This window comes from Staurois parvus, unplaced genomic scaffold, assembly GCF_062004578.1.
Source record: "Staurois parvus isolate SC_StPar_1 unplaced genomic scaffold, SC_StPar_1.0 ptg000522l, whole genome shotgun sequence".
Classification (NCBI taxonomy): domain Eukaryota; kingdom Metazoa; phylum Chordata; class Amphibia; order Anura; family Ranidae; genus Staurois; species Staurois parvus.
Window position 1 is genome coordinate 517,844 of NW_028318318.1, and position 12,964 is coordinate 530,807.

General features: G+C 39.7%; 1 protein-coding gene across 8 annotated transcripts in view; it reads left to right on the plus strand.

The window, feature by feature from the left end:
• The window catches only part of PMS1 (PMS1 homolog 1, mismatch repair system component), a 438,300-nt gene that overhangs the window by 323,981 nt on the left and 101,355 nt on the right, over positions 1-12,964 (plus strand). For all 8 annotated transcript variants that reach the window (XM_089690202.1, XM_089690198.1, XM_089690205.1 and 5 more), the window contains 3 exons: positions 3,682-3,795; positions 6,043-6,165; positions 11,908-12,042. In XM_089690202.1, coding sequence (XP_089546328.1) covers positions 3,682-3,795; positions 6,043-6,165; positions 11,908-12,042 — 372 coding nt within the window. The remainder of the gene's footprint in view (positions 1-3,681; positions 3,796-6,042; positions 6,166-11,907; positions 12,043-12,964) is intronic.

The window sequence follows — 12,964 nt, forward strand, 5'->3', positions numbered from 1 at the left end:
GGATGAGGTTGGCGATGTAGCTAGGGGAAGAGTTGTGGATGGCTTTGTAAGCTGTGGTTAGTATTTTGAATTTTATACGTTGGGTTAGTGGAAGCCAGTGAAGGGATTGGCAGAGAGGGGCAGCAGTTGCTGATAGGTTGGTAAGGTGTATGAGTCTAGCAGCAGCATTATACATATGTATATATTCATAATACACTGAAGGGGGGATAGCCTGTGTAACGGTAAGCCAGTGAGGAGGGAGTTGCAGTAATCAAGGCAGGATAAAACCAAGGCATGGATAAGTTGTTTTGTGGTGTCATTGGTCAGAAAGGGGTGGATTTTGGAAATGTTCCGGAGGTTGAGGCGGCAGGATTTAGCCATTGATTGGATGTGGGGCCCAAAGGAGAGGTCAGAGTCTAGGATTCAGCCTAACACCCTGGCATGAGGGAAAGGACCAATGGTTGTGCTGTTGATCTTAATGGTAAAGTAATTGTACTTCATTGGAAATTTTAGTAAGACTGTTAGATATATTTTGTTGCTGGAGTTCTGCTTTAGTTTTGGCTTCGGTCTAAGGGCTCATGTACACTGCAGCTGCTAATCTGACGATTAGGAGTAGTTGAGCATTTTTTTCAGCAGCCCCTGAACTCTTCTTTATCTTTTCCTATGTGTCCATGTACATATAGTCGTTTACAGTAGTTTACAGGCAGTTGAGTTTACAGACATTTTATTGAAAGCACAAAAATCGCTTTCAGGAATAGAGTTTACCGGCATTTCAAATGCCAAATGCGTGTAAACACGTTTATGCACGTTTGCGTTTAGAAGCGTTTTGTGGCTGGTCCATATCCATATGCTGTCCAGTGCCTTTTTTTTCTTCATCAAAAATGCATGCACAGCATTTTCCATGCATTCAAATGGACCTAGTACACCAGTGCAGTCAGTTCAAGGTTCCAGTTCGTGTGAAGGAAAAAATGGTAGAACGTGCTGCATTATGCTCATGATGGGATCCATAGTGAATACAACCGGAAAAGATGGGTAATCTCAAAACCTACTGCTTTCTCTGCTTCTGCTCTATTGCTCACAAAATGTCTGAAATAGTTAATTATTTACTATTTTTCAGTGCATTCTGGGCATTTGGGAGGGTCTCATGAGGTTATCTTTTAAAAACACTTCTTAACACAAACACACCTAAACGTGCATAAACACGGTAGGTAAACACGGCTAAGCTGACATTTTTAACTTACGTTTTCTAGCAGTCAGTTTCCAGTGGTCAGAAGAGTTTTTCAAACGCCCTGTGTACATGAGCCCTAATAGAAACTTCCTGAACAAGCTACAGCACTGTTGCAAAAGGAAAATCTACAGTATGTTTCATTGTTCGCGGGTTAATGAATTTTTAGTACTGTGGTTGAATGCAGTGCAGTGTCTATCTTACTGCAAGGTTACTCAGTGTTTTACAACTGGACTCGAATATTTGGGAATAAGAAATAGTTTTAAAGAATATTACTGATTGGCCTCAATGTTGATGAGTTTTTTTTTTTTAGAGGTAAATGGCAGTAGTGAACATTTACATTTTCTTTGGTTAAATATTGTATATTAAACAACCAACAACAAACTAAATAATTAAGTTAATGCTTTTTAATAATTTAATGTTGCACAAAATCTGCTTTGACTTTATCGTTCATGTTCCTCAGTTTGTGACGGTACATGGGTTAGGTCTGTGTAGGTGTATTTGAGTAATATAATACTATTATCTGTGGCTGCTCTGTGGTTTCAGTAAATACTTCATGTGTACAAAATACATTTTGTTTTAGGCAAAAGCTGTTTGCACTTTTCCTGAAAGCAGTACAAAAAACTCAATGCAGCCATTATTAGTATAATAATGGGCTGTCAGGGTAAAAACAATAAACTGGCTGCTAGAAAACGTAGGTTAAAAACGTCAGTTTAGTTGCGTTCACGTGCCGCGTTTATGCACGTTTGCGTTTAGACGCTTTTTTAAAAGATAACCTCAGGAGACCCTCCGAAATACCTAGAATGCACTGAAAATAGTAGATTCACTAAAAAAGGCTATCGCAATGCCCGCCACCACCACTCCATTAAAAAAAATGCTCTGCTCCCGATGCTGGCCTCCAGCCGCCTGCCTCTGAGCTGGTTTGACAGTTCTTAAATATGTAAGGGGCAGGACCATCACATATGTGACCTCGCCCCCCCGTGTGATGTCAGTGACCAGCATGCCTTGGTTGATGATGTCACACAGGGCGTGGTCACATGGGTGATGTCGCCGGGTGGCTCCGCCCCTTCCATATTTAAGAACTGTCAAACCAACTCAGAGGCAGACGGCCAGGGTCCAGCATCGGTAGCAGAGCCCTTTTTTTTTTGAGCGACGGGCATCGTGATTGACGTTGGATCTACTTCGGGTGACATTCTTTTATTTTCCTTCTTTTAATAAAGGACTTGTCACAGAATGTCTTCTGTCTTTTTTCACACTACAGCTTTATTTTTGTGAATGGGTAGCGGTACCATGTACCCCATACTCATTCACGTGGGGGGCGGGATCTGGGGACTCCCTTGCTAAAGGGGGCTTCCAGATTCCGATGAGCCCCCCACCCGCAGACCCCCACAACCACAGCCCAGGGTTGTGAGGAAGAGGCCCTTGTCTCCATCTACATGGGGACAAGGTGCTTTGGGAGGGGAGCTCCCCCTACCCCAAAGCACCCCCTCTTGTTGAGGGCATGTGACCTGGTATGGTTCAGGAGCGGAGCTACATGCTCAGATAAGGGTGTGGTATGGATTTTGGGGAGGACTTCTATGCCATTTTTTTTTTAAATTTTGACATGGGGTTTCCCTCAAAATCAATACCAGACCTGAAGGGCTTGGTATGGATGGATTTGCCTTCAGTAAATCAACCCCAAAAGTGTTTAATGTGAATGTGTATTATTACTATATGCTGACATCTTAGGGCTCATTTACACTGCAGCTGATAAACTGACGTTCAGGAGCTTTTCTGCGTTTTTTTCAGCAGTTTCTGAACACTCCCTAATGTTTTCCTGTGTGTCCATGTACACATAGTCGTTTACAGTCAGTTGAGTTTACAGTCTTTTTTTGCACGCAGCAAAATTGCGTTCAGGAGTAGATTTTACCGGCGTTTCAAAAGCCAAATGCTTGTAATGCAGTCTTAAAGTTCAGTTGCACTCCTTTTCCTTAATAAATGTAATCTGGTAAAACTTCACTTTGCAAAGAATACTCACTCAGGTTCAAGGAATATTTAAAAAGCATTTTTGCTTGCACGTGCTTGGCTGGTGGAAATTAGCAGAGCTTTACCACATTTACTAAGCTCTGGGGAAAAATAGATTGAGTAATTTGCAAGTGCAGTTGCACTATGTGGCTATAGTAAATCCACCCCTTTGTTTACAAGCCTTGCTAGTAGATGTAAAGCAAATTTACACAATCTTAAGAGTGATTATCCTCTGCTGCAATTTCTATATTTTTTTTCTAATATTATCCTACTTTTCAATGATTGTGAATATATAATTTCCTTTTTTCAATAATTTGTGGATGCAAAGGTATGGGGTATAAAGATAACAGAAATATTTTATAATTTTAATAGGGTATTTATGAGTATGTATATGCACTTCTTTTTTCTGCCTCTTCTTTGCACTTTTTCTGACACTTTTTCATAATTCTAAATTATATGATCTATTGTTATAGGTGGTTATATGGCAGAAGAACAAAGTATCAAATCACAAAATGGCACTAATGTCAGTTTTGGGAATGACCGCCATGAACAGTATGGTTCCTTTCCAGCACCAAGATAATTCAGAAGTTAGTATTTTATAGTCATGTAAATGTTGTGTACATGGTCATTTGGGTTGCTTATATTGTTCATCTGAGTTCCATTATCCTCACGTTGAGCAGAACAGAACTTGCAACTGCATATCACGCTCACTGAACCCTGTATTAAGCATACTGGGCAGTATATGTGGACATTCAGTAGCTGATACAATATTTCCTGTTGCCATAGATCTGTATATTGTCTTGCCTACATATACTGTATGTTTCTGCTCATTCCAAACTAAAATAGAGGTGAGTGTCTTTCTGGACAACTAGTTGCCAATCAGTGCTTAGAAAACTGGTGTAAAAATTGCTTCTTTGCCTTTTCTACCTGGCGCTACACAACCTTCACACGTAAACTGTCCCTGTAGCATCTATATTCCAACTGTCCAAAAGGTTGTCCTTTTAATTACCCCATTGCAAGCTGAAAGACTGTCACATGGTCACAACCTACTTACCCTTTCCACACTTGTGTATAAATACCTTTTAGTACTGGCACCCAGCAATTGTTTATCAATCTCCCAAGGTTTTCACCAAATTTGAAAACAATACAAAAAGAATGAATGAAGCATACAGAACACATATAGCTGAATATGTTAATCGGACTGTTGCACATTGATATGATGCACATAGTAAAGCAAAACTGTAACACATAAATTAAACAAATTTAAACCCTAAAACAAATTTTAATATATTGCAGTTTACCAGTTCTTAGATGTGGTGGCTGCATTTGTTTTCATTTTTCAAGATAAGAAATTTTTTTTAGTAATTACAGAAAATAAGTGTTGTCCCTTTGTGTGAGCCTAACCACTTCAGCTCCGGAAGGTTTTACCCCCTTCATGACCAGGCCAGTTTTTCTATTTAGCACTGCGCTACTTTGACTGGTAATTGCGCTGTCATGTAACACTACCCAAACTAAATTTATATAATTTTTTTCACACAAATCGCTTTCTTTCGGTGGTACTTGAAAAAAATTAAAATTCTGTAAAAAAAAAAAGTATATTTTTACTTTCTGCTATAAAACATTCAATAAAAAATTTAAATTTTTTACAAACTATGGTGTATATATACTGGAATATTTATTTAGTTATTTATTTTTATGCTACTAAGAGTGGTGATCAGCAACATATAGTGGGATTGTGATATTTTGGTGGGCAATCTGACATTGACACTAGGTGGGAACTGACTAACAGCTACTGACATCACCAGTGACATTGATACAGTGATTGTCACTGTACTAATGACACAGGCTGGAAAAGGGTTAACATCTCGGGTGATCAAGGTGGATAAATGTGCTTAACAAATGGTTAAAAATAGAGCAAAGAACTTTATCTTGTTTCCATCATTCCACAATGTAATAAGGATGAACAGAGGTACACATGCTTAAGTTAGAAATAAAGGAAAAGAGGACTGGTAAGCTGCAGCATATAATATTTTGATTTTAGATATGTTTTTCACATAGATATAGTCATAGTACATATTTGGCTGAAAATAGGGACATTTGCTTGAGCTGGCTGCAATGTGTAAATAGACCTATGAGCTGAAACAGCGCATTCATGATTAACCCTTTCACTGCAGGAAGTGTTCCGGCTGTAGCAGCCAGATGTTTAAATCCCCTGCTGCTACTGACGCAAGCCTTGCATCTGTAGATTTAAAAGTGTTAAGCACCTGCTTCCATTTTGTAAATAGATAAAGCTTCGGGGCTCTTTCACACGGGACGTACCTGTTTAGCGCATCTGCTTGCTCAGTGGGGGATCGCTCTGCTGATCCCCGCTGAGCAAGCGGATGACACCTCTGTGTCCCCTCCGCTGCTGCAGAATAGACACAGAGCTGCTCGCTCTCCTCAATGGGCGTTCGGATGAATACAGACCGCCTGTCCGTTTTCATCCGATCCGACGGAGAAAATGGGAATTGAATCCCCATCTGTCCCTTTTTGGTGGATCGGATTGGATGTTGGCAGGTGTAAACGGACACATGCCCATTTACACCCACCGTTCCATAGAGGAGAATGGACGTTCCAATCGGGTCCGCCTGCCAAACGGGCAGGTGGACCTGATCTGAACGTTCGTGTGAGAGAGCTCTAAATAAGCCCTTTGTATCAAGTTGGAAATGTTGTCCCCCTAGGTAGGTTGTACTCTTAACTCACCTGCTCATTACATTGGGCCACCAGATAGGTGAGAAATGGAATGTGTGTGGCTACCCCTAGAGCAAAATATATATCTTTTATTATATTAACAGATCAGAATTCATGGGTTCCTTCCAAAGCGAGAAGCAGACAGCAGTGTGACTAGTTCTTCAAGTTCAGAAAGGAGCTTTATTTTCATCAACCAAAGACCAGTTCATCACAAGGAAATATTGAAGGTAACTGTAGACGGTAACATTTTATTTTTATTTATTGCCTTTTGTGTTTTATATATATGTGCACTGTTTTTTATCTGTTCCAATGTTTAATATGCTGTGTTGCTTTACTGAATGCGACAGAAATGCAGACTAAATTGCACGTGCACTCCCATACATTTTTTTAAAGGAAATATGAAAAAACTGTGCTTGCTGCAAAGCCCAGCCAGAATCTAAGCAAAGATAAGCAAAATATGTCATAAAACTGTTCTTCATATGTTATTAGTGTATTGCTATTTGGAGCATTCTTCATGCTGCAGAAACTACTGCTAATTGCATACCGCTCTTTTAGTTTTGAGAGTTAAAAGACTGAATTTTGGTGCATTATATTATCACTGTGATTTTGCATTGGCCAAAGCTTGGTTATCTATGAATAGTAATTTCTTTAGTCATCTATGCAGCTATTTTAGGTTGTCTTTAGTCTTAAAAGTTTTTGTAAATTACCTGTAAATGGTCAACTATTTTAATATATGGATAACAAACATATACTGTAGGGTTTGATCATGTAAATCTCCTAACAAAATGCAGTTAATCTGTTGGGATGACAAAAAAGGCAAACCTATTGCATGTCTTCTTAAGATCTGTGTAGATCAAGCATAATGGTTCTGATGGAGTGTACAGGAGTTAGTGGTAGTGATACAAAGCATCTCCGTGGCATGTGGTCTAAAAGCTACTAGGCAAATTTTTTTTAAAATGAATTACATGGTTTACAAGTGTCTTTTATGTAAATATGTAGGCAAGCTATGTGCAGTTAGATACAGTAGTTACGTATTTTTATGCAGATCTTTGAAGCGTAACTGACATTTGTATTTGCGGGGTCAATGGAGTTCTCCCACCAATTCACAAAAGAATCTGCTCCATTCATTTTTTCCCTTGCACAGATGCTTGAAATACATATCAATGGCTTAGTATTTATTACATTTTATCAAAAGGGAATTCCCAAAACATGTCAAGTTGAGGTTACTTAATGACTGAGGTTGGGAAAAACTATCCTGGATGTTATGGACTATCCTGGATGTTAAGGTTCTCATAAGCAGGGCTGGTTCTAGACTATTTTGCGCCCTAGGCAAGACCATATACTTGCAACCTAAAAAGGAAAATTCTGAATTTTTAAAACACAGGTCACTGCACTATGGGTGAACAGGGTATTGGGTAGACATGCACCTGCATCTGTGGTGTCACTGGCAAAACGAATGTCCCTGCATCCTTGGTGTCACTGAAAGAAAAAATGTCCCTGCATCCTTGGTATCACTGGAAGGATAAATGTCCTTGTATTAGTGTTGTCACTGCAAGAAAAACATTGTCATTCATATGTGACATCCACCAGAAAATGTAAGATTGCAATCTTAAATTGTTCCTGCTGGCTGTACACATATATGCAGCACTTGGGCGGGTAGGTGTTAATGCTGAGTGGCTTCATCTATGTGCCCATGGAAAATGGCTTTTCTGTGCCAAGAGTGCGCTCCATGTGCACTCTCAGTACAGTAAATAAGATGTCACAGGCAGCTCCTGATCAGGAGCTTCTGATCATGTGACTGCTGTGACATCCAGTCACAGTGGTCACAAGATCTGAAAGCCCACCTCAGCTTCTTGGCATTTAGGCCTTTGTGCTGCTTCGTGCATTTCCATTGCACACAGCAGGTAAGTAAAAACATTTTTTATTTTCAAAAAAATTCATTTATAATCACCTTAATGTCACTATACTGTGTTCCAACAAGGTAATCCACACTGGGGACTTTCACACAGCAATGACAGCACTTTTGGAAGTGGAATAGAGAAAAGAGTTCAAGCTTTTTTACCTTGTTACTGCTGCCTGAATGTGTGTCCCCCATGTGTTGAGCCCCCAGGTTCCCCATCTTTTTAGACAAAGTGGAACAGCTCCCTTTTCAAATCTCCCACCTCCCCATTGGAAACTATGTGTGTGGTGTCTGATCTCTAGGATGACGTGTGCTATTGGGTTCCGCTCACCTTCACCCTTTCTATCCCGGTGGGGCCTCAGACACTGATGTTTTCCACAGCAGTTGCCTGTACTGCTCACTTTCTCCTTTGGCTGGGTGCTGTTGGAAGGAGAAAACAGTGAAAAAAACAAAACTCCCTCCAGCAGCTGTTGCAATTCTGTCTCTTTGCCCATTCTCCAGCTACCCGAATGAAAGGAGTGATGGTAGCGCCACTCCTGTCATACAGCAGGATAGAGAGCGAAGAACTTAGAAGCTCCCAGTGCCTCCTCCAGAGGACTGCACGGCGCCCTCTTCTCTTCTCACAACTGAGATCCTCCAACACCTTTATTAGTTTCGTTGCCCTTCTCTGGACACTCCAGTTCCAGCACATCCTTCCTGAGGACTGGAGTTTAGGCCACACTCAAGATGTGGCCAGACCAGAGTTGTGTAAAGTGGTAGAATTATAGTTTTATCTCTTGAAGTAATACCCTTTTTAATGCATGCTGATATTCTGTAGGCCTTGCTTGCTGCAGCTTGGCATTGCATGCTGCTGCTGCTGACTCTGTCATCCACTAGGACTCCCAGATCCTTTTCCATCCTCAATTACCCCAGAGGTTCTCCCCCAGCATGTATCTTGAGTTTATATTTTTAATCCCCAAGTGCACAACTTTATATTTTCCTACATGGAACCTCATTTGTCATGTGTCTACCCACCCCTCTATTGTATCAAGGTCTTCTTGTTAGGTTTTAATATCCTGTTGTGGGATTATTGCCCTACTTAACTTAGTATCATCAGCAAACACTGAGAATGAACTATATATCCCAAGCTCTATATCATTTATGAACAAGTTAAACATAATTGGTTCCAGGATAGAGCCCTGGAGCACCCCACTCACAACTACAGACCATTCCAAAGTTACACCATTTATCACCACCTTCTGGATGTGCCCCTGTAACTAGTTTTCTGCCCAGTTACAGTGGGGATCGAAAGTTTGGGCACCCCAGCTAAAAATTTGTATTAATGTGCATAAAGAAGCCAAGGAAAGATGGAAAAATCTCCAAAAGGGATCAAATTACAGATTAGACATTCTTATAATATGTCAACAAAAGTTAGATTTTATTTCCATCATTTACACTTTCAAAATAACAGAAAACAAAAAAATGGCGTCTGCAAAAGTTTGGGCACCCTGCAGAGTTAATATCTTGTACTGCCCCCTTTGGCAAGTATCACAGCTTGTAAATGCTTTTTGTAGCCAGCCAAGAGTCTTTCAATTCTTGTTTGAGGTATCTTTGCCCATTCTTCCTTACAAAAGTCTTCCAGTTCTTTGAGATTTCTGGGCTGTCTGTCACGCACTGCTCTTTTAAGGTCTATCCATAGATTTTCAATTATGTTGAGGTCAGGAGATTGTGAAGGCCATGGCAAAACCTTCAGTTTATGCCTCTTGATGTAATCCCCCATGGATTTTGAGATGTGTTTAGGATCACTATCCATTTGTAGAAGCCATCCTCTCTTTAACTTCAGCTTTTTCACAGATGGCATCAAGTTACCATCCAAAATTTGCTGAAATTTAATTGAATCCATTTTTCCTTCTACTCGTGAGATGTTCCCTGTGCCACTGGCTGCAACACAACCCCAAAGCATGATTGATCCAACCCCATGCTTAACAGTTGGACAGAGGTTCTTTTCATTAAATTCTGTGCCCCTTCTTTTCCAAACGTACCTTTGCTCATTCCGGCCAAAAAGTTCAATTTTAACCTCATCGGTCCACAGAACTTGTTTCCAAAATGCATCAGGCTTGTCTATATGTTCATTTGCAAAGTTCAAACGATGATTTTTGTGGTGAGGACGCAGAAGAGGTTTTCTTCTGATGACTCTTCCATGAAGACCATATTTGTACAAGTATCTCTTTTATAGTGGAATAGGGTACCACAACTCCAGTGTCTGCCAGATCTTTCTGGAGGGATCGTGCAGTCAAACGTGGGTTTTGAATTGTTTTTCTCACAATCCTGCGAGCTGTTCTGTCTGATATTTTTCTTGGTCTTCCAGATGTTGCTTTAACTTCCACTGTTCCTGATGACTGCCATTTCTTAATTACATTCCGAACAGAGGATATTGACATCTGAAAACGCTTTGCTATCTTCTTATAGCCTTCTCCAGCTTTGTGAGCGTCAACTATTTTCAGTTTCAGTTTTCTAGACAACTGCTTAGAAGAACCCATGGTGCTGATTGTTGGGGCAAGGTCAGATGAGTCTGGGCATTTAAAACCTTTGAGATTGACATCACCTGGTCTTCCCAGATGATGATTGAGAACAATCCATGACACTGGCATGTCTCAGCTTGGCAAAGGGGGCAGTGCATGCTATAAATTCTGCAGGGTGCCCAAACTTTTTCAGATGCCATTTTTTTGTTTTCTGTTATTTTGAAAGTGTAAATGATGGAAATAAAATCTAACTTTTGTTGACATATTATAAGAATGTCTAATCTGTAATTTGATGCCTTTTGGAGATTTTTCCATCTTTCCTTGGCTTCTTTATGCACATTAATACAAATTTTTAGCTGGGGTGCCCAAACTTTCGATCCCCACTGTACATATACCATCGTTCATGCCAACATAACAGAACATGTCCAGTGACATCCTTAGGATTTAGCTATATCAGTTAGATGCCAAACTGTGGTTCATGGTTATCATTTGTGTCCAGAGGTTAAAAGGTAATGATTAGAAAAAGAGAGGAAGGCGCGATAAACGGTTAAAAAGACTCATCGTGTGGTAAGTAGATCCAGGTGGGACATCCAGCCGTCCAGCAGCAAACTAGGCCTATAGGATCAGGAAGTAGAGTCCAGGATGTGCCTGTGCATCAAAAATGAAGCTTGGAGAGCAGAGTCAGATGTAGCAGGTGAAGGGGGCGATAATGCATTTCGGAGCATGCTCAATAGGCTCCTTCTTCAGACCTCAATAGACCTCAGAGGTCTGAAGAAGGAGCCTATTGAGCATGCTCTGAAATGCATTACCGCCCCCTTCACCTGCTACATCTGACTCTGCTCTCCAAGCTTCATTTTTGATGCATAGGCACATCCTGGACTCTACTTCCTGATCCTATAGGCATAGTTTGCTGCTGGATGTCCCATCTGGATCTAATTACCACACGATGAGTCTTTTTAACCGTTTATCTTAGGCGCCTTCCTCTCTTTTTCTTGTTACTGCATTAGAGCCTTGCTTCCACTCTAAGAAGAGCTGCCTCAGTGTTACTGCTCCCGTCCATCCATCCCTGATATCCATCTGGCACCTTTATCTTACAGCTACAGAGGTTGGGCTCCAACAAGCTCGCCCTATATAATATACATTAAAAGGTAATGATTACCTGCATCATTAATGCTGAATTAAAATTAGATGTCTTGGATACTGTTTGATTTAAACTATTTTTTAGCAAGTTATTTTTTTTAAATCCCTCTTTAGGATTTTTATTTTATTATTCCCCTGTTAATTATCATGTGGGTATGCTTTATGCTCAATACTATAATTGTATGTTAATAATAACTTTTTCTTTCACAGATGGTTAAATCCTTATAATGAATATATTGTATCCCTTGGATTTTTCTTAAATATTTGGTAAAAATTCTTTGATGATGATTCTATGCACAAAGGCATATATTTGCCTTTTTGTGCTAATAAAACAAGCTCTGTGGATGTGGTATGTTATGTTGAACTATGCTTTTTTTCGCAACATAATTTATTTCTTACTATGTTTCTTTTCTTCATTATCTTTTTAGATCGTTCGATCATACTATAATGAACATATAACATCTCATTCCTATCCTGTATTTTTCATGAATATTGTTGTCCCGACTTCATTTGTAGATGTCAATCTAACTCCAGATAAAACTCAAGTAATGTTACAAAATAAGGTAATGGTCTATTCGTTCCTTTAATATATTGTATGTTCTCCTTCTGTTGTATATAAAGCTTGCAAATCAGTTATTGCAAGAACAATGTTCAGCATGAAATCTTTGATTGATGCAGAATTTTTCGTTAACCATTGTTATTTGCTCTGTTTATTTAGAGTGTATGTATAGCCAAAAATGTTTTTCAGATTTAGTAGGGAAGTGTTAAGACCCATTTGTTTATTTTTGCTGTCTGTGTTCCATTGCAGAGATTTATCTTTACTTCTTGAATTGAAAACTAAGCAGGAAGTAATAGAAAATCTACAACATGAGGGGAATCTTCCTTTTAGACAGTTGTCACCAGAACAGTTGTCTTCATTGAAAGATTTTCCCTTATTATTTTTTTTTTATTTTGGTGACAGCTCTAAGGCCTCTTGCACACTGCAGCTTGAAAAAGCTCAGTCCGGTGTTTTTTTTTTTCACTGAGGTAAATATAGCCCATGTGCCTTTGCGCACAGGCACATAGCTAAGCGCCGTGTATTCCCCAGTCAGAGAAAATAGGAAAATCTGCATTTTTGGTCAGTAATTTACGTCACCTCTGCGCAAATGCGCACGAATACTAAAAATACTATAAAAATTAATGCATTTTCCCTAAGAGTATATTCACGCACATCTGCACAAATATGCGCATAAATACACATGAAAAGCAGGTGCTCAAACATCAGTACCATGTGCAAGAGGCCTAAATTTGGATTTTTCCCTTTTGTCTCAGGGACAGTGGTCAATATGTGAAAAAGAGAAGGTGTCTGTGGCCAATGGGGCCACAGACAGCAATAGAACATGAAAAAGGTTCTAATCCTTTCGCATTGTATCTAATCTGAAAAATAAATTTGGGTTATGCATTCACTGTAACCACCTCAATATTGGACACTTTCACCCCCTTCCT